The following is a 22,866-nucleotide window of genomic DNA, read 5'->3' as shown; positions in this document are numbered from 1 at the left end:
TAGTATGTATTTCGTCTAATTGAAAAGTATGTAGGAGAAAGGAGAGAGACAAATTGAATAGACTGTAATTGAAACTTGAATTAATTAAGACGAGTGCAGCTAAAGGGATTAATCTCAATTTTGAGCATAGCCGTGCCAGGTGGATTCGACGTCTTTAGCAATAAATGATTCTGATGCATATAGACTAAATAATTAATCTCTAATTTTCTGCTAATATTTATTGTTGTCCGAATTAGTACTGTTTAATAGTACAGACTGCGAGATTGAACCCTACACTTTTAATAATAAACGAACCGAGTTGTGTAAATTAAATAATTCATTTGTAGCATTACTGATAATATGTATGGCTACGTAAAATGGACAATTTGGTAGCACAAAATTTGATTCACGAACAATTCACGTTGTAAAGAAACACAGTTTGGTAGATCGCCAAAACTTGTTGTTCCTATCTCGACATTTTTTCCACAAAGATCGAAGTAACGAAGCGTTCGGCCATTTAAATCTTCGCGATTCACTGATTCCTCTTTTATCTTTTCTTTTTTTTTTTTTTTTCGTCAACGTGAATCGATAGCGTAGTTTTAGTTCAGCTCGTTGAATCTGTCGTTGCGTCGCATGCCTGGCCAGATACGGCTATCTCCACTGAAACGTAATCCCGAATAGATTTTCTATTTAATTACGACATTTCTTTCTATCGTGCGCCCCCATTCGTAGCCATTAGAACATGGTTGTTTCATATAAAATTTGATAATCGACCAAAATTGTCGAAGAAACGTTCATTCGATCGAACTCGACCGATCATGCGTTTTAAACCTTCGCGACAGTGAGGTACTTCGATATTGACTTTTCTACGAAACGTTCATTCAAACTGTAAGTGCAAAGTGCAATTGCAAAATCCAAAGCGACAAAGCAAACATAGTTTCGACAGCTTCGCGATAATGTTCGATGCTTGTCTCATTTCCTTCAAACGTCGCGTGGTGTTGGATATTGTCAGCATTGAGGCCAGCAATGCAAATCGAACATATCAAATACCCGGTCACGCAGAACTTGATCGAGGCTAGGCTACTATAGTATAGTATAGTATAGTATAGTATAGCCCACATGTATCAAGTACAATATTTAATATACTTGGAATTGATTAGTTGATATGAAACAGTTATAGTAAGCACACAGTGCAGTACCTGTAAAATCAGACTGGTTGGAAACTTTGCCGATATAATTACGTCGATTAGGTGTCATCGCAGAGCTAAGGCGATTTTCAAAGCGCTTAGCACAACACACACGTAATACGTTCGCAAAAGTTGCCGACGAGTACGAATGCTCTGACGAGCCACTGTGTAACAGTTGTCGCTGCACCTTGGAGGCTGCACTCGCTTATTTCTTCGTATAACGAAAATTCGTATCGAAAGCGCGGATACCAGACGTAGAATACCGAACAAATTGGTCCGTCAACCTTCTAATTCGGCTTCTGATTGATGAACGTTTTAGATGAAAGTCGACACAGGCTTACAGAAAGATCCTTCGAAGACGATTTATGGGAATGAAAGTCAGTGAGGACGTCTCCTCCTTGGAGGGTCGTAAGCTTTCTCGATCGATTCGTCGAAAACTTTTAAAAAGACCAAGAAACTGGCCGCGTATTTCTTTGAAACAGAGAAGCAACGACTCGAAGCAGCCTACAAGGTGAATACAGCCAGTCGAACGATCCTTGGAGGATGCGTTTGCGCATCGATCATAGAATTCATTTTCTGATTTCCCAGCAGACGTACCCCAGGTGTGTCGTAGCTAATCTCTCCAAAGTTGGTTGCTCGTTGCTGAAAACGCTTTTCGGCTCTATAAGAGCACTTTCAGGCAATTTTTCCCACACAGGTGCCTGATATCTGTTTCGTCCCAGTTAGAGGAAATACTTAGGTAACGTTTAGGTCATTTAAACAAATTTAATTTCGTTTAAAAAGTGCAGTTGAAAATTAAATGAAATTGCATTAAGTGTAACAAGCGTACGTATGTACAGTGAAGTTTGAAATTCATAGCTGTGGATAATAAAAATAATTACATCTTTTACCATATTAATGACAGTATTAAAAAACGTTTAGTTTGTAGACATAGATCATTGCCTCTATCTATAATTTATTCGTTCTTGTCAAATGTAATTCCGTTTCCTGAAATTATGTTACCATCTTGCTACCACTTTTGTGGCAAAGACCTTCTCTAACCTGGTTTCGCACTTTGACCAGTCGAATGGACTGTGAATGGATTGCATTTGAGTCGAAATTAGTAGACGTAGTAGGTACGAGCATTAATATCTGCAAACTGAATGCAATTAATTTGCAACAAAACCGGATCTAGTTAACATATTCGCTGACATAATTTCCATTCGCGTCGATTGAATTCTATGGTGAAATGAACAATGGAATACGTAATTCGATTTCTACTACTGAATTCTATAAAATACTATACGCGTGCTGTACGTTTATTCCTTTGTTGTTGCGCTCCTTTTGTAATTGTTATGCGGAATGATAATTTCGCAGTTGCAAATTAATTAATTTCGTATCGTACGTAAAAAAAAGAGAAACGTGCATTGCACGTATGTTGCTTCGTTATCATTCTTTTCTTTTAATTATTACGCAAAATGATGATTTTTCAATTGAAAATAACTAATATTGTATTGCGTGTAAATGCATATAATGATGGACGAGATGTAAGCAAAGAACTCTGTATTGTTTCGTATAATGACGATCGTACAGAGCACTGGCGTCATTCGCGAAGCACCTGATCATACAGGATGATTGCAGCAACCGAATTAACACAGCTTTGCTCCAAGCAACGTCGGACAAAGATTCTGCAAGAACGTTTATGTTCGACGCTTTTAATTCGATTTCAAAAATCGTGCGATTTACTTCTTATTATCACGTGCAAATGTCACGCTTCCTCGAATCTTTCACGCATTTTTTGCAATATATCATCTCGTACTAACCGATTGCTCGCTGCTGGATCGGCGTTCCTCTTGTTCATACAGCTGACCGCTGCATAGAACGAATTAACAAATTGTAGCACCATGTACCTGACTCTGCCCTAGCTCCCTAAGGTCCATTAATCTCACGCCATTACGGTCTGCTAATCTCACACGCAATCTTCCGGTGCTCAAAGCATGTAAACTTTAGCTTCTGACCGATCGCACGATCTCACCGTGTCTGCTAACTATATCTCTACGAGTTCGTACGAGAGCGTCTGAACGAAGAGACGACGGAGCAGCGCGCACGCGTTTCACGCCGGTCAACGTGAGCCACCCACTTTGCCACCCACTTGGCCACCCTATCCCGTTCCATTCTCTAGGTCAGGAGGATGAATGAGTCGAGTGAAGCACCCTCTAGGGATGTCACCAGCTTTCCAATCCCTCCGACGCCCCTTCCCAAGCGGCCGTGGTGCAGACTACTCGCGCTCTACCCCCTTCCGCAGGGTTAAAAATAGCCGGATCCGCTGACGTCATCGATCTGTCGTCGCCGGACCAAACTATTCCGACCAACTCGTCCCTGGGAAAGTGGCGACCCGACGCCACTAGAACGGCTCGTAGCTAGCGACGGGATCAAGTTCAATACGTGTTCAATTATAAATCGAAATCCAATACTATCAGCCGCAGTTCATACAGTTCTCATAGTTCTCGTAGAATTTTTGAATGGCGCTTGTAAGGTTCAGTAAGATTATTTGAGTCGCCGGTTGAAAATATTAAAATGCGATCTGAAAGTTCGCGCAAGAAGGTGAATTTCCTGTACATTGCGAACAAAACTTCTCGTATCTCTTCTTGATTTTCTTTGGTATCCAATCGAGACCAGTTTCAAAATTTCATCAACGCTACATGGAGGTACGCTGTTTTTTCCACGAAAAGTATTCGAATTCGAAATAGTTTCGCGAGCCATTCAACTTGTAACTATCGCTGCTCATCGCATTAATAACAGGTGCAGCGCAGGAGTTTTGCGAGCGTCGCGTCTCGCCAACCTCGTCGTACTCGATCAATCGCGCCGATGAAGTTTTTCCACATGGACAGCAGACGTTCGTTTGATTCACTGGAATTCTCATCGCTGCGAAATTAAGCGGTCGGACGGGTCGCGTTCCTGCGGATGTTTCACCAGAACGTTTCTGCTGGCTGATAATTTCGCGGGGTTTAACCCCGTTAAGTAATCCCACTCATTTCCGTGCCAATCGTATTTTGCTGTCATTAAGCTCTTAATCAGGGAAGATGAATCGCCTCGCCGTTCGTATTACCAATTCCTTCGACACAGTGATCTCTTCGTTGCATTCCTGTTAAAAAAGATAAATTACGTATGTTATATCGATACTACTTGCAAGTACTAGAATCGACCTGATTGAAATTAGTTTATTCTAATACCTTATATTCGAGAGATGTACGACTGACTATAACGCTCATCAAATGCACCGCAGGGTACTCGTATTGACTGTTAAACACACGTACAAATTAATACTAGTTGTCTGTCTACTTTTTTCTCGGTAGTTTTGAATATTTCTATATGCGGGTGGAATTTTACGAATCGTAGAGAGTGAGCCGAAAGATCGCCCATATTCAGATCGTCATAGAACTGAATCTTGTAGCAAATAATACCGCACGATGAGAACGTAGGAAATTTTCAAGTTGAGCCGGCAAATGATACCTTGTTGACGAGACATCGATCGATCGATCGCCTTCTGAGATACAGCAGGTCAAAGAACTCGAGATTCATTCGTGGACTACAGCCCTAAACCTCGAATACCAACTTCGGATTATGCAAAATATGGGATTACAGTCGAGAATCCCCCATTTTCAGTCGAGATCCCAATGGAAAGAATCACCACATTTTTACAGAGTATCGATAAAGATAAATAGTTGGCTGTTGCAGCCACATTACCAGACAGCTCCTCGGATATTGTTAACATTGGGGCTAGCGATGTAAATGGAACATTTGAAATATCCGGTTACACAAAAGTTGCCCGGCCATCCGGGCATCTCACGAGACACCTGAATACACGAGATATTGAACAGTATTGGTACCCTCCGAGGTTAGGCTACTAGAGTACGTAGCCTACGTATATGAAGGACAACGTTGAATATACTCGGAAGTAATTAATTAATACGAAACTGTTATAGCAAGCACACGGTACAGTACCTGTGAGACACCTGGGATTCTCACGAAGTTAAGCCACTAGGCAGTATTGCCTTGAAATAAACAGCGATGGTCTATGAGTTATTCGGAGTACCGCCCGCTTCTTGCAAGTCAGCTGTACTGTTCGATTTGACTGTACTTCCGAGCGGGACAAGAAAGAACACGGAGAACGAGCTTCGAGCTACGGTCAGTAGCAATTCCTAAAAGTGATGGACCGAGGGACGTATCACAGAAATTTGTGGCTGATGGTTTCCATAGACTTCCTACCTTGCCACTTGGATACACGTTGTTGGTAGTCGCCTATATGACACAACGTTTGATATACTTTGATGTAATCAATTAATATGCGACTGCTATAGTAAGTACACGGTACAATACCTGTGAGACGCCTGGGATTCTCACGAAGTTAAGCCACTAGTCAGTTTTGCCTTGAAATAAGCAACCGTCCCCTGTCAATTATTCGCAGAGCTGCCCGCTTCTTACAAGTCAGCTATACTGTTCGACTTGACTGTACTTCCAAGCGGGACAAGAAAGAACACGGAGAACGAGCTTCGAGACAGTCAGTAACAATTCCTAAAAGCGATGGACCGAGTAACATATAGCACGCCAAGGTCGCTGACAATTGTATTACATTCGTCTTCTACCGAATGACGTTGTCATTTGTTCGACGACAAAAATTTCTGGCTAATCGTCTTCATGGACTTCCTACTTCGCCACTTACTTGGATACACGTTGACGGTAGTCGGATTTAATATTCCAAAGCAGAAGCCGCTGTCGGCCGAATTATGCTATATGTACATATGTGAGAACTGGAAGAAAAGATATCTCATTCCTGGAAGGAGTCGCTTCGAAGTTGTAATATTGTGCGTTCAGCAGCTTCTTTACGATTTTTTAGCCACTTTGGCTCTCGTATCTAAGTCCTCAAATATCTCACGTATCTGGTGCATCTCGTGAGTTACCCGGCTGTCCGGCTAACATTTATCTCACAAGTGAAATACATTTGAATAAGTAAATACGACTGAAATTATATCAAAATGTTTGATCAAGAATAAAAAAAGTTGCGCTCGACCGCAACGGACCGTAGAGCTTCCCGATGCGTAGTGGAGAACCTGCAGCCGCAAGGTAGCGATGAAGACCGGGCAATTAACGAAAGGTTCCTGTTCTGCAATTATCGCATGGTTATGTGCACGATCTTGATTGCCATCGCCATTTTTGGAAATCCAGATGAGGAGAAACAAATATCGACGTGGTAGATGGTTTTTTCGATATATCATCCACCGTATTGAATCGACCATTGTTTCTGAAAATCTGACTTCGAACTCGTTGTTGCCAGTCGATAAAATCCACGGGAACAATTTCCAACGTTATCGGACTGACGTAAAGTCGAAGCGCGTGGATCGACGAGGTTATAAATTTGGAGTTCTTTGATCTCCCATATCTTAGAAGGTAATCGATCGATCGATGTCTGTTCGCAATGTATCGTTTGGCCCAAGATTCAGTCGCGAGATCGTGGGACGTGAAAGATGCGCGAAAAATCCTCTCGCTTCTTAAAAGCTAAGGTACACCGGCGGTAGAGATATTCCGCAATTGCGGGGTGAAACGGCTGATGAACGATATATACACGACGTTTAAAATAAATGCAATTATAGAATATAATAAGCGGGGCCGGTCCGCGTGTTACGTCTGTCGAGTACTCTGCGGCTTGCAGATAGCTTTCTTAGGCACACAACACTACGAACTGGGTCGACGCGGGGATCGATGTGACGTAAATGAACGAAATTCCGCTTGGGACGAGTTATTACATCGCGATGGTGCTCGTTCCTCTTCGTTTTGAGGTAAGATTGAAAGGAAATCAGAACGAAAGAACGAAGAAAAGGACGGGCAGAAATATAAAAGATCTCTGTCCCGAATGATTTTTTTTTTCTCTTCTGTTTTACGTTTTCCTCCTTTTATCGTTCCCCGTTTTGGATTCTTTCTTTTTTTCATTTCTTTACTACATTTTTCAATGTTTCCTTTCCACCTTGAATACGTTTGTGACGCGATAAAAGACGATGTTGACTGAGATGATAGATCGCATGGAAACGGCTATGAAAACGACACGAGATAAAGACAAGTTACGTCTCTCGGTTTCTTACGAGAGATAACTCTAGAATGCAATACACGATCGTTCATTATCGTACTGAAATTATTTGGTTTCGAAAAAATACTATAACGATAGAAGTTGTTCGCCTCTCGTCGATAGCAAGTAGCGTGAACGTCAGAAAATCAAAGGTAGACTCGTTGTACTCTTTTCGACAGTGCTTATTCGCAGGATCATATCATCTTCTGTAGATATTAGGAATTACGAATGAATGGAAAAGTCCGAGTCCGCTCGTTTGCTACAACCTACAGCGAAATTAAACACCAACGACCACAATCACAACCTCGTACTACGAGAACCGAACCACAAAGGACGGAAACGCAATGTAAATCCGGACCCAGCTGTAACATGGCAGAACCACGTAAGGCACGGTGAAGAACTAACGCGTATTTGACGCGCATTAAAGCTGAATTTTCAGAAACGCTCTAAACGTGCAACGTAGGTGGGCGAGCTATCGGTATCAGTCGTATCTTGCAGATGATACCTGTAGAAGTACCACAAAATCTCTGTTCGCAGCTGTTGAAAGCTCGGTAACGCGTTTAAAGCGAGCTCGTCCGTGCCGGGTTAGTTGCGCGTGTTCGGCTGCCGGGTCCGAGAGTTAATTCGTCAAACGAAGAAGACAGAGAGACTCCTCGTCCGATTTCAACGTCGGCTTTCCGCCCTACTTCGCGCACGGATCCACTCTCGCGCAGCGTCGTTCAAAAGTGTATCGTTGAATTATTCATGACGCGTGTTCTTTTGGACTACGTTAGCGCCGACCACCGCCCACCTCGCCGAGACTTCTCGTTAAGACGTTTGCACGGTGAATACAAACGCGCGATCCCGGCAGAAAAATAAGCTCGATCATCGAACGCGCGCTCGTTTTCCAGCCGCTTCCCTTTGTAAATAAGAAGACAGCTTCTTCCCGTAGCTAATGAAAGGGGGAAAAAACAGCAGGGAATTGCCGTCCACTCGTACCAGGGGACACTTATAATACGTTGATTGAATTTCACCAGTCACGCGCCACGCGCTTCTCAGGATAATCCAACATCCAATCCAACATTGTCAGTTCCGCTTCTTTGACGGTATAAAATTCGCGTGACGTCAGCGTCTCTCTGTCGGTACGGAACAATTCACGCGCACCGAATCCTTCCGCGTTGGTCCTAATCGCGCCGCTTGTTGGAACCAGTGGCCGATATTCTCTTTGATATTTCGACCCGCACGCGAGACGCGAAACGGCTGGTCGACGGTGGAATATTACCGACGATCGATCCGCGATTATGCATACGTGACGTTATCCTATCAATCGGGATTCGTCGGTGGTATCAGGCCAGCCACCGTCACCGCCAACGAAGAAGCTCGCGCTAATTCTGCCACGGTTTGCAGACGACGTCCATGCTCTAATACCTGATTACGTATGCGTGCATCCGCGTACACGTTGGTCTACCGGGATTAGACTCTATCCGGACAAACGGCACCGGTCTGTTCCACTCTGGTTTAACATTGAGCCCTTAATCTGTACGTTATACCTCTTATCTGGCCGACTAGGCCACGCGGAATCGGCCGTGCCACATCGAAAATTCGCTACAGCTATTCATTATGGATTATCCGACGCAGCTAATCAGCCAGCCGGAAGACTATATTTCGGCCAGGTTACCCGGACGCACCGGAGGCCGGCTATCAGCTGTACGCCCGGTTAATTAGACATAGTCGATCCGGAGAACGATGATCGTCGATGTTCGTTATACGGCTATAATATTAGATAGTTGATTAGACGGACGGTGTCGCCAGGCCGCTAGACCGTTTGCTTGGAAGGCAGTTAATTAAGGGACAATCGTTCCGCGGTTATAGCGTTAATTAGCCTGTTCGTGGGCCGCGCAGCGTCCGACGAAGAATCGTCGTCGTTTTAGTTTTACAACTTGCTCTGTCACTCGTCCAATAACTTGCTTAGTTACGAGATAAGTGTCTCGTATAAGTATTAAGGCACAATGAGGGTAATACGAAAGACGTTTTCCATGGAGGATATATGAATTTCTGTTACTTGCGTGTGAACAATCTTGTTCGAGAATAGGGTTGGGACGAATTGGTTTAATTTCAAGTATTTAAGATACGATAATCGTATGGCCTTGACGGTATAAATGTCGATTAATTTAAAGGGTCCCCTTTTACATTTACCCCGCATAGATCAGGCGACGAACAGATCTGTTCTTCGTCGTAAAAAGAAATAAAAAGAAATAAAAGTAAATCGTATTTGGCAAAGACCAATTGAAATTGAGCGAATAGTACGATTAACGCGTGGTTTTCAAGTTCTCTGCAAAATGACTACGAGCCTAAAATGGAACTGTGACCTGTCACTTGTAATAATTATACAATGCGTTTAATTAATTTTGCATCTTTTTAAAGATCGCTAGATCTGTCCGCACGACTCGTGGCTCAATTAGGTTTCGAGCTTCGTCCGATTTCGACCGCCGATTTTACGATATCGGCACCGATATATCCATCGACGATTCAGTCAGAGAAAACTCAGATCACGTTGGATATGGGACGTCAAATCGTCCACTGGAACGCCGACGGTGATCGAAATTAAATATTCAATCAGTGCTGAATGGAGTATCGAATGAAGCGGAAAGAAGAGAGCCAGAACGATCAGGTGGAGGCAGACAATGCCTTTATGAAATTACGTTAAACGATAGCCGCCATAAAAACGTCAAATCTGTTTCCATGGATCATGTCGCAGGGTAAAATCCATTTCTCTTTCTTCTTCTATTCCGTCGTTATCGTCTCTGTAACCTTCCCTTGTCCGGATATCATCGCGCTTCCATCTTGACTTTTATTCGAAGGTAGGAATATCCCTGTTCGAACACGCGCATCGCTTACATCCGTCGATATTCCCTGGATCTTTAATCCCTTTCTGTTTTACGAGAGACCGTGAAGAATTGAAATAAACATTATCGATTGATATATTTATATTCTTGGATATATATATATTGGCTTGCTGGGAAAGTAATCTCGTTTCTCGCGTGGAAATGAAAGAGGATTATTTTCTTTTTATAAAAAGAGATAGCTCCGTTCAGTTATGTAAATTTATATCAGCCTCGATTGGCCTTACACGGAGTATGGCGCATATTTGAGGTCGAAATTACCAGAAGCAAATTTAGCATTGGCGTTCGATCAACGCATCCATTCCATACACGACGCGTAATCGTCTGATCAACCCAGAAGAATACGAAGGAAACGTTCGACTGGAAATTCTATTTCGATTACCTGCGAATTCTTCGCAAATAACGCGGACGCGTCACAACGTGCGGATGTTCGTACGACGATACTAACACTGTCTGTCTGTACCTCGAATGTATTGGTAATATTACTACCACTGTCCAAATTTGTCCACGTTCAACGATTGAAATAATTTCTGATATATTCCACAGGTCCCTCGAATCTACCGTTCAACGAAACTACTATTCAACGATAGTGTCGCTAAAATCTGTCATTGATACACTAACGTTGTACCTGAAATGTGTGGATAACGCGCCAGACACCCAACGATTACTCGAACCGGGAACGAATAAAAGAGAGAAGGTTACGCGTGGCCGATGCCAAAACGTATTGTCCGTACGAGAACGATTAATTCGGCCAAAGACTAAACTAGCTTCTCATAACCGGTACTATACCTGAAGTATCGTTGGCGGTACGTTCAGCGGCAAACGATGCGAAACCGATGTGGCGCGCGATGAAATTGAAGAAAGACGAGGCGACACGACCGGGAGAGTTGCGACCGTTGGAAACATAGTAGGAGGAAGAGATTCTGTCGAGAACGAAGCGGAAGAAAGTTGCGACTGGCATGGACGTGGGGTTGGTTTCAATCGGAAATGGGCTTCCAACCAGCCGAATAAACGACAACCGAGTCGTGATAGACGGTGGTGGTGCAATTTAAACTTTCTCGTTCTCGCCGGCTTATGGCTCTTTCGACTCACGAACGAACCGGCCCAAGATAGTGGCTGACAGCTCGGAAGAAAGATGGCAAAAGGCGGCACCGATAATATACCTAAACCTCGGCATTCGCCTAGGAACGATCAAAGTATCGGCAAGATTTCGACAAAGATCCGAATCACGGCGTTTAACATTCGCCGTTACAAAAGGCAGAGAATCGTCGGATCTTTTTCTTCTTTCGTCTCGCTGTATTCGCACTGTTACATTTAACTGACGCGTAGATTAGCAGCGACGCAGCGATGAACCAATCGCTTGGTCCAACACTGGTCTATCTTGCAGAGACCAACACCCAAAAAGAAAAGAATATCGACGTTTCGCCAGCATTGCAGTCGTAGTGTGTATCCAGAGTCTTTCGTGGTCTGGATGTTCCGAGATGGTAACGAGAGTGTCGCTCGGTTGAGAGTCGCGGGTGAACGATCGACGCGAAGTCGATTTTCAAGCTGGATGATCGGCTAACGGTACTCTTAATTGCACGTCTGATCAATTAAAACAGGAACGAACGGAAAGTACGCTGTATAGGGTAGAGATGGAAAAACCGGTATCTCGGTTGATGTACTCGAGGTGTCTCGTGATCTCTGTTCCTTTCCTATATTTCTTCGGCAAGTACCCTTTGTTCTTTGCTAAGACAAACGTCTTTTCAAAGAGTATCTTATACCCGGTAGTTAGTTGGTGTTCCGCTACCGCTGACTCTACGTACTTCAGTCCGGTGCACCTCTCTTGTTCCTTGAGCCGTGTACCCAAGCTCCTCTCGGTTTCGCCATAGTGACACTCGAGGCCGTGAAAGTCTCAAGACTCGCTCAAGTTTCTCGATTTGTTATCCGTATTGGATTACTTGTCATGGATAGGAGCAAGTTAAAAAGTGGCCTTCTTCGGACCTCCTCGCCGGTGAAAAATGCTTGCAGGATATTTGAGAGCGTCTCTCGAGGAACAAAAAATGTTCCATTTAGCCGAGATGCGATGGGAAATTCGAAGGAAATGAGTGCAGAGACGAAAGTGATGGAAGTTTGGAATAGAGCAAATGCCAAGTATCACAGCATGGTTGTTGGCCATTGTTCTCGTACGTAGCAACAATCCGCTCGTACTGGAGATTTTCTCGATTTCAAGTTGCCTATAAATGCGTGGAAACCGGAGGTCTAGTCGCAAACTACGCAGGCGAAACAGTCAGTGCTTGTTAACGTGGCGAACATGGAATTTTGTTCATTTAATGACGCGGTACGATCGACTATTGCCCTGGCTATCTTCTCCCAGCCCTTAGTATACTGAGAAGACCTCCAAGGACATCAGTAAACCTTTTACCGATGCTCTTCGACAACCGGTAGAAATACAAAAAGTATCAATTCTTCGTTACTTCGTATTTTTGTTGCAACATTTTTATCGAAACATTTATAAGTCTACCTCTTACCGATAGAATATGTTTGCCATTTGGTAAACAAAATTTAGGATACCTACTCTCTCTCTATATATATATATATAGATATTAATCTACATACGTATATATATATATGTATATATTAATTAAAAAATAATAAATTTTTCCTAATCTATATATATATTTTATTTATTTATTTATTCTTAGTCCATACCTTTCGGCTTTGGACGACCTTCGGTTTACATCTCTCATAATGCCCTTGCATCACATATATTTCTTTTACTCTAGCACTTCTATTATTATATACTGCTTGTACCTATCTATTGCATCTTCCTTGATCTATCTCTATGTACTAACTTATATCTAACGTTTATAACTAGGTGCTCGTCCCGACCTCGGCTTTTGCTTCCTTGCTGCTATTATCGCTTCTAGTTTCGCCAACTGCTACTCCAGTCTCATTTAGTACTTCTACCGTGTTCCTAGCTCCTCCTGTTATCTCGCATTTCTCTACTATATATGTTTCAAGTCCTCCGCGATTAGGAGGAATTGATTTTCTCGAAAATAAAATCTAATCCGAAAAAAGATTCCGCTGTCCGATCACACTCTGTTTTATTTGACTTTACCGGATAACACTGTGTGTTAGGACTAATAGGGCTGCCAGGTTGAATTTAATTTTCACCGACCAGTTCAAATAATTACTCAAAATTAATCACGGAAACGCAGAAAAGAGCACCTCCTTTTGGGACAAAGCGAACGGAAAATCGACGAGTCTGCAAACGGAACAGAATGCTGCGATGGTCAATATTTGGAATAGAAAAGCGAATTTTACAGAGAGCGATCAAAGCGATCATGAATACTTTGGTACATTTCCAACGAGCGGGGCTCGAAGCGGCACTTTCGTTATATTTAGTTTTATTACAAACATGGACGAATGCCGTTTATGACGATTGAAAAATACTTGTCTCGAAGAGTATCAAAAAATTAACATCGTGATAGAGCGATTTCCTAATTTACGAGCGATTTTTCAACTAACAAACAACCATGTAATATATTGCAACACTATCTTCAAAATGCTGGAAACACTCGATAATTGCTCAATGAATGAATGAGGACTCAAGTTTCGCAACCGTAACATCACCACCGCCTGACTGACTCGTCCAAATGAACGTTCGAATGTTCAGCTCAACTCGTTCGAAGTTGTACCGTCTGCGAGTCCTTTTCGATCATCGATGGAATATTTGCGGCAGAAACGGCGTCACAAAAATTCACGTAAGATCGTCATCGTGGAAACGAGCTTTCCTCCGTGTCCAGTCTTTTGCCTGTCACCGTAATTGATAACTAACCGCAGCCTAATTCGATACTCGCCGACAAATTCCATACTATAATTTGCTGTTTTGTGGGGATGTTCCACGGCAGCAAGTTCAGCCTAACTTTTACAGCAGACCCAGTCGCCGAGGGTAACACGTTCTCTTCTAATGAAAATCGCCACGATCATGCACTTCACTATAGAGTAAATGCACAGACTGGCCAACGAAATAATACTAACACTAGAGAACAAATAATACAAAACAAACAAAATTATGGACATCGAGAAAGCACAAATGCCAAAACAAGATAAATCACAATAGCCTACTTCAATCAAAAAAAACGATCGTGCGACGATCGTTAGGTAAGTGACTTATCTACCGACCGATTCATTTTCAGCTTTTCATCCTCGAGATGGCAGCAGTCCTTGCTTCTATCGGCGCGAGTAACTGACCCTGATGATGGAATACTCGATGAATCGCGCTTGCATGAAATATCCATCGAACGCGCGCGAGATCAGTTAATTAGGTTCAGTTGGAAATTCATGAAATTCCTAATTATCGGCTGGACGATACATCCGCGCGAGATGCGTACCCGTATCGTTTCCACGTAACTCGACGCTCAAACACTGGCGATTACGTTAAAAACAACCTTTGTCTCGTTTCAAACGATCGTTCCAAACAACTTGGTTTCAAGTTTCAGTCAGACGTACGTACACTTGCCCATAGCAGCCAATTTCCTTCCACTTAACCGAGCGGATTGAACAAAACTTGGCTGGCGCTGCGGACAGCTACGTACGCGGCACAGAGCCACAAAGGAAAGGACCGAGCTCTGCCGTCTCTTTGTTCCAACAAGTCCCGATAATTGTACATTCGTATCTTTGGTCCTTCTCCTCCTGATGATAAAATCGGGAATTGTTGCTGCATCTGTACAGGGGTCCGGCCAAACTTTAGTACCTTGAATGTGTCGTATATGGATAAACGATATGGTTGTATTTTGTTAAGTATTTTATCGTACACGCTTACTGAACACGATGGTACGCAAGCGTTTCAAAGAAGAGCGTTCAGAGTGTTGGGATGGAGAAATTTTCCGACGAGTAACGTTTTGAAAAACGTTGGAATATGCGAATCGCTCGTTGAATCAGGCTCGTAAATAAGTCAAAGAAATTGCAAACGTATTCCCGTAAACGTGAGCAAATGATAAGTTTGAGGCATCTTGCTATTTTGTCGACTGTCCTCTCGTATTAAACGGCAGATCTCTTCTCATAGGAGATCAACAAGGTAAAAAAGAAAGCGAGGGAATTGAGGAAACGTTCTCGCAAGCGAATCTAGATAATCCCGGAGCTGAGAAGCTCGGGACAAATAGGCGAAAGAACACGTATCGTTGGACATTAAGCGTTACGTTTAATAAGGTACAAAAGCGTGTTTATACGACGCGTAAATCATCTGCGCTGCATTTGCCGGGCAATTCGTTGCCGTGTTAACCGTAGTATTCATATATTCCGCATCTGTAGTCGCGCGCTCATGTAAATTACATAAAGCTTTCGGGGTGCAGTGTCGCGAACGAACAAGTTTTGCATCGTTGTTTGCTACATCGAACCGAGTTCACGTTACGAGCAGAATATGTCACTTTGAGGACATTATGCTCCGAGGAAGTTACCGATTGAATTCAAATTGCCACCGGCCATAAATCAGCCACCAGAGCGAAGCTTTTCTTAAAAAATCTCTATTTTTCAGACAATATATAAGAAGCTCTAAAAGCGAATTCACGACAGTCCCATTTATAGCGTGCGATGCACATTCGCAAAATGGCAAATTCGTCAGGTTTTGCTTTGGCGTTTATGGCGACGATTGGACAAAGAACCTACCCTCGGCGTCGCAGTCACGCAGATCAGAGCTTTGAAAGGGAGTCGTAGAAACCAGGCAATTGAGATCCACACCATGCGGATGAGGGTTCAATTTATGGCACTCCGAAACGTTGACGACTGCTTTTCCTTTCCATGGCCGAAAGTGACGAAGGGCCAGACGGTCGTCCCGGATGATCGAACTTGGCCTTCTCTTACAAATATTTTGTAGCTTTCAAGATGCACTTCTGCATGTATCGTTGTCGTATATGGAAAGAGCATATTTAAATAATATCCAATTTGTACAATGTTAAATGGATATAAATCGATGGATGTAAATAAATAATGATACAAAAATGACAAGCAAAGAAGTCTCTTTAGTGTATTCCATGATTAATCGATGTAATCGTTTGACGAATCTAAAAGATATAAAGTTCGAGCGAAGTCACTGGTCTCTCCCTCGTTGATAAAGTATTCAGAATTCAAATATATACTGTAAGTTATCGACATTCGTAAGAAAAAAGAAAGTTAGCCAAGATGGTTTGCGTCATTGTCAGTAATTTACAGAAACAACGAGTTGCATCTCCATATGAAAAGATAATCGAACGTTAGACTACGCCAATCGACGATAATCCAGACCTTAAACGATAGGACGACAGTTTCCAAATTATTTGTTTATCCGGTGCAATAATTCTCGGAATAGTAGAGTAAATAAATAAAGTAAATTCGAGAGTTATAACTGGGATCCGAGTTATCGGTTTGACCAGCCAAGAGGAACGTTGCTCGATGTAAAGGGAGACACAGCGGGACCTGAAACGCTCGGTTTCAGGCCGCTTCCGAAGAAATGGACTCCAATGTCTGCAAAACGTTGCGTTAGCGCAGGATGCAAGTGGAAATTGCAAGTAAAATGGCTCCCGGATGACCAATCTCGCGTTATCTCGCCATCGTGAGACTCTAAGATCTGAAACGTGCACTTGCGTCGTTACCTCTCCCCTGGACAGGTCGTCCGGTCGTCAAAATATCATTTTCCACTGAAAGGGGAATCGCCTTTTATCCTCCTGCCACTTACATCGTTTACCGTTTCAACCGTGCAATTAGAACGATCGTGGAAGGTGGTGAAACGTGACGTCGCGTGGCAATCGATATTTCCGGTTGCAGCGTTCCCGAGTCGGTTGAACGCCGCTGTTGGCGCGTTCCGCGAGCCTCTTTGAATTCGGTGCAGTCGGTTTTTACGAGCGCGCAGCGCTCGCAAAACGACTCTCGGCTACGAAGACCACGGACCACCGATGCCAGGAAGCACGTATCGGTCGTTAGTCCTCGCAACTCGCAGCGCTTTTATTCCGCAGCGGACGCGGAACGATGGACATTAAAATGCCAGCCGGGTGAAAAAAAATCGTACGTTCGGGGAAATTCGAATCCGAGCGAATGGCGCGACCGACGAAAAGGCTGCACGAAGAGAAAGCTTTTAAATTACACGCTCCGGTCGTTAAATAGCTTTTTATGGAAACCTCGGGACGAGCCTGTTAGAAGATAACCTCCGTTTTCTAAATCTCGTCCTTTCTTTTTCTCTTAATGATACCCAAAGCAGGCAAGGACCCACACGAAACCAAATCCTACTGACCAATCTCGCTACTCCCGGTGTTCTCTAGGATACTAGAGAAAATAATTTACGACCGGGCAAAACCCATAATAGAGAAGAATCAACTAATGCCTGATCACAAATTCGGATTCAGAAACAAACACTGCACAATAGAACAAACGCACAGACTCGTCAATGAAATCTTACAGGCGCTGGAAACAAAACAATACTGCACTCTACTCTTTATTGCTACTCTTTATGCGAAAAAAGCGAATTTCTTATCAGCCTGCGTTTTTTTGAAAATCGCGACAAAATATCGTTGCAAATATCGCTACATCAATGCCACGTTTTTTTTTTTTTTTTTTTTGGAAGAGGGGAAAGTACGTAATTTGAAAAAGCTGTACTCGTGAGGAAATGGACGTTTCTCTTTATTCTAACAGAGACCTGGAATGGCCAGACCTCTCTATGAAATACGCTAGTTTCTGTAACCACACCAATACACTCAACTGTACACACCACTAGATTAAATGTTCCTGGAGGAACAGCATCGCCTCTGGATGCCGTGGTGGCTAGAAATGTAAGGCTACCAACGAAACGCGATTTTTATTAACACATTTCCTACCGGAAAAATATTTTATGATGCTGCCTTTACGTCTCTTAGGACCTATACTACACCTCGTTTTATGGCAGCCAACAATTTTCATCAAGACAAGGACAAGGTTTACGGAAGGATGGACCGGATCGTGTCTAACCTTTTTCTGTCTTTTACTACGGTTCCTGGTCATCAAATTAGAAGTGGAGGGATCACGGAAATGGAGCAAATCGTGTCTATCTTTGTTCCGACACCAATTACGATTTCTCATCGTCAAATTGGAAATGATTTACAGAAATAGGCTGAATCACGTCTACCTTTGATTAGGCAAAGCGAGTTCTGCCCGAGCAGTCGAGCTATGCGGACGTGAAAATTAGTGCCTCCGTAAGTGCGACAAGTATGAAAGAAAAAGGACGTGCAACAGAACCAATCGATGATGAAAAACATCCAAAAATACCAACAATAAAAATATTAAACAAAGGAGAAATATACGCCATAAACAGGGCGGTAGACCAACAGAGCCCAATGCTATTCTTTCTCTGTATCTTCTTGCACTTCTGTTAATCTTTTCCTTGACCGTTGGTATTCCCAGGTCTTTCCGAATGTCCTCGTTTCTAACGTACCATGGCGCGTTTGCTATTGTTCTGAGTATTTTAGATCGCATTGCCTCTATTTTGGTTGTATGGCTCATTGCTGCTGTTCCCCATAGCGCTATTCCGTATGTCCAGATTGGTTTTATGACCATTTTATATATTTTTAGTTTGTTTTCTATGCTTAGTTTGGATTTTCGACTTGTTAGCCAGTACATTTGTCTCCTTGCCATCTGTATTTTCACGATGATGGCACCCCGCTGGGGATAGCCACCCACATGTTATATTAGTATACCGCTATAATATTTTACCAAATGTCCTACTGAACAAATTAAATAAATTAAACAAATCAAATAAATAAATAAATAAAAAAAAATCTGTACTTTGTCTGTTGTTGCCAAATAAACCAACAAGTGAAGTACAAGATTGCTCAACTACAAACGAAATAGTGATGGAAGAAGTGATGGAGAAGAATAATATTAACAATGATCTACCACAACATAACGAAAGCTGGAAGAACAAGAATTAGGACGTCTACCTTTGATCTGACTCCAATTACAATTTCTCATCGTCAAATTGAAAACGATTCGCGGAAATTAGTCTGATCGCGTCTACCTTCGTTCCCGCTCTAAACGTACTTGCTGATCATCAAATTAGAAATGTTTCGCACAGCTCTTGGCCATGAGATTAGAACTACCCGTAGAAAGTATCAAAGCTCTTAAGAATTGCTGATTTGGAAAAATTCGTTGATTCTGTAGCCTTGGTTTCGTCGTTTGGCATCGATCCACGCGATGATAGGTCGCAGATTTTTCACTGCGTGGTGAAAATTAAATATTTCTTTCGCCTATGTACGTCGATCACGTTCCTCGATCATTGGATCAGTTTTCCTAAATCGATGGATCTATCGAAAGGAAATATCCTTAGCTACGTAGAACTATAAAGTCGTACAGACGTCCAAAGTCTACGGTTACGATAAAAATTTGCATAATAGATTCGCGATTATGCTGCTTAATAAACAGTTACGGAAAACAACAGTGAAATCGCATTTGAAATGGTATTTTTTACCATTTCCTCTACGAAACCTAATTTGCTTTACAAATGGCACGTACATGCACAGACGCCGCGCGATATTTGTCTTTTCTTTCATTTCGGTTTTCATAAATCCGTGTAGTAGAAACGTCAACACGGTAGGAACCGGCGAACGCGTAGAAAGCATTCCCAAAAACATTTTGGAACGTGACAGGTATTTTTATCCAGGAAGAATTTGCGGAATTTGCGATAATCGTCGCTTGTCATCCACTTGTTTAATTTTCATAAATTATCGTTCGCCTGTATATGAGTGTTTGCGCGTACGCATGTCAAACGTAGCCGATAGAAGATTTTTCCAAGTGAAACGTTTCAATTTCTCCAATTTCTATTAGAAACGTATTAATAACAACAATTGCATAGATCACGTGGGCGTAAATAATTTTATGGCAATATGAAATATAGATAGAAGATAAACGGAATTCGCCAGATGTACGTAAACTTTCGTGATTAACTGTGGAATAAGTTGATCAAACGCATACATTTCTCCGGCATATTTTTCCATTTGGACGTCGCTAATTAATTCAAACATCAAACGCCAGTTTCGGGCAAACACCGCGAAATATCCGTGCGTGAAATTTTCAGTTAATTCCGGTTCTCGTTCGTGCTGAAAACGTGTCCGTGTAGCTATTGTGACCGAATATACAAATACTTTTTAACCAACATTCTCGTTATAAAAGCGGCCGGTTGAACAGTGGAACGTATGGTTTAAAAATGAAATAAAGCGATCAAACAGGCGAGGTACCCGGTAACGGATATCGCGGCTTTCGGGATTTTTCATGCGATTCGGTTAAAAAATGTTTCAGCAAAAGACACGCGAGCGTGTTTCATTTTTCAAAATTCGTTTTTCACAGACCAGTAAGTTTGGATTATTTTCTCGTCGGTCGAATTATGCCCATGCACCGAGCCATCTACGACGCCAACGTTCGACGATGATCGAATCAGATTCGACAAGATATAGAAACCGTAACCTGAACCATCGAAATAATCTGCTCAACGATTTATCAAGCCAGCACGCTGGAACAAGACTCGAGAGGACTTGGCCGTACGATCTCTCGAGATAAGCTCGGTTAAACCATCGATGGATGGATGGTTTCCGACTCGAGTCACCCAACACCTAGCAAATTTACTCATTGATTCGCACTGATGACGAACAGTAGTCCGGTGATGTAATGTTCAAAAATTGCCAGTGTCCTTTAGTATGAGTACGGATGAAACTGAAATGTCGTGTGGCGAATAGAGGAAAAAATATATCGCGAATGAACATTAATAAATCATGCGCCTATTCGAAGCGGAAAAGGCCATCCGTTAATGGGAAACGTTGATAGAACGTTTTCGTCGCGTCGATATGACCGTATGTTTACTCGAACGCTCGATTCTATTAAACGGCGTAGAGGAAAGGTCGTTTCGTTTCAGTCTCGTTCTGCTTTCGTTCGAAGCAAGAGTTGCCGAATTTTCACAGCGTCGCGTCTATTTGCAGCAATAATTACGAATTTACGAATATGCGGATACGCGTTTCGTTGGCGGAAGTTCTAGAAACGCGTGCGATTAACGAATGTCCTATAAATAATTGTACAAGTTTATGAGGATATAATACTCGATAGTTAGTGGAGAGAAAGAGAGAAGTTTGCATTAACAAAGGCGACCGACACTTGGATATACAGGCGTAATTATGTGTAATTATTTTACGTTTCATGTTTTTGCTATGACTTTTTAACCAACCATTTGCCAACATTTTGCTACATGATTGTCAGTCTAATCGTTGCCCTATAGAACACACTGGCAAAGTTTGCACACTGTGTATACACGTATAATATTTAGAATAGGATTATTACGTTTGAAAATTTCGCATTATACAGTAAAGAAATTCTCAGCAAAGGATTAACTGATCGAACGAATAGGATTTCGTTTAATTCTTGTCGATATAATAAAGTAGACTAATTGGCAATTATCGATAAAATTGTAGATAACTAATATGTTAATTAGTGATTGACATTGTACGATTTCATACCTTTTATCTTATATTATTCTACATTACTATGGACATATTAATCGAGTAACACGCTTGTTAATAGCACAGTACTGAAAAGTGACGCGATATAACAGACTCGCGACTTGTAATAATCGCGATGCTTTTTTTTTCTAATTGCAGCGAAGCTGGATGGCGTGAAAACGTACATGAGAATGAGAAGAGTGCCGAAGCATCTACAGGTGAAGGTGATCAAATGGTTCGACTATCTTTGGTTGACGCAGAAATGCTCGGACGAAGAGAAAGCTGTCAGCTGTCTTCCAGGTAAGCGTTTTCCACTTCTCCGTTTGAAACGTTCGTCTCTTTGTCTAATAGCAAGTCAGAATATATCGTTTATTTACTTGTACTAGAAATTTATAGTTCTTGAGTTATTGCTGCAAAAGAAGCAGCTATTTCTTGTACATCGTTCCACTGGCAAAGTTGTCGTACAAACAGAATGACGATGAAAGATGAAGATCTTTTTTTTGTCAAAGATGAAGATGACGTGAAAGATTCGTTCGAACGTACAAACTCGTTTCCCCTAAAATCGTGAATATAAAAATCGTCGAGCAAAAATTCATTTTTATTTAGAGGAGAGCCAGTTATATCGGTAATATATCGGTAATATATCGGAAATTTCTCAGAAAATGAAATGACTAAGTATTGGTCTTTTTGATTTACTACGAACGGGTTAATTTTGGTTATGGTATCGCGTTTATCGCAAGCTAAAATATTCACCGACGTCCTATTGGCGATTTGACGCGTTCGCGCATCGACGAAGGTTGCTAGAAAGTGCATCAATTTGCTCGTGTAATTTTTTCCACGGCATTTAGCATCGCACGATTCGCTTTTCCTCTTCGGTAATTCCTCCTCTTCCTTGTTTCTTCTCGTACGTACACGTGAATCGCGTATCGAGGTTTATTCCACTGGATTTACCTTAGTCATAGCTGCAGCAATCTTATTTCATCTCGCAGTAATATGACGCACGTAGAAATCTTCCATCGTGATTCTCATTTAGCCAGAATGATGGACGTCGCTGGAACATATTTCTGCGGGATAGTTCGTTAAATCTGCCGCCGAATCTCCATCCCGTAAATATTTTTGAAGCATTAAAGCACACCGGCTGTAGCCAAATAACATGCGCATGGCCAGTACGTGGTGATTTCTCGTGAAAAAATAAGAAGAAAACATGGAATAGAACTTGTTTTCCACGTAATCGAGTTGCAGGATGTACAGGC

General features: G+C 42.2%; 1 protein-coding gene across 13 annotated transcripts in view; it reads left to right on the top strand.

Annotated features, from left to right (window-relative positions):
* LOC117239191 (cyclic nucleotide-gated cation channel alpha-3-like) overlaps positions 1-22,866 on the top strand; it is a 220,574-nt gene that overhangs the window by 177,714 nt on the left and 19,994 nt on the right. For all 13 annotated transcript variants that reach the window (XR_004494380.1, XR_004494373.1, XR_004494372.1 and 10 more), the window contains one exon: positions 21,773-21,913. Coding sequence is in view for 2 of the 13 variants with exons in the window: in XM_033504592.1 (XP_033360483.1) it covers positions 21,773-21,913 (141 nt within the window). In the remaining 11 variants the exon portion in view is untranslated. The remainder of the gene's footprint in view (positions 1-21,772; positions 21,914-22,866) is intronic.

This window comes from Bombus vosnesenskii, unplaced genomic scaffold (genome assembly GCF_011952255.1).
Source record: "Bombus vosnesenskii isolate JDL3184/JDL3185 unplaced genomic scaffold, Bvos_JDL3184-5_v1.1 scf7180000013883, whole genome shotgun sequence".
In the NCBI taxonomy this organism is placed as follows: Eukaryota; Metazoa; Arthropoda; class Insecta; order Hymenoptera; family Apidae; genus Bombus; species Bombus vosnesenskii.
Note: the sequence above shows the minus strand (reverse complement) of the source record. Positions and strands in the feature narration are given on the sequence as shown.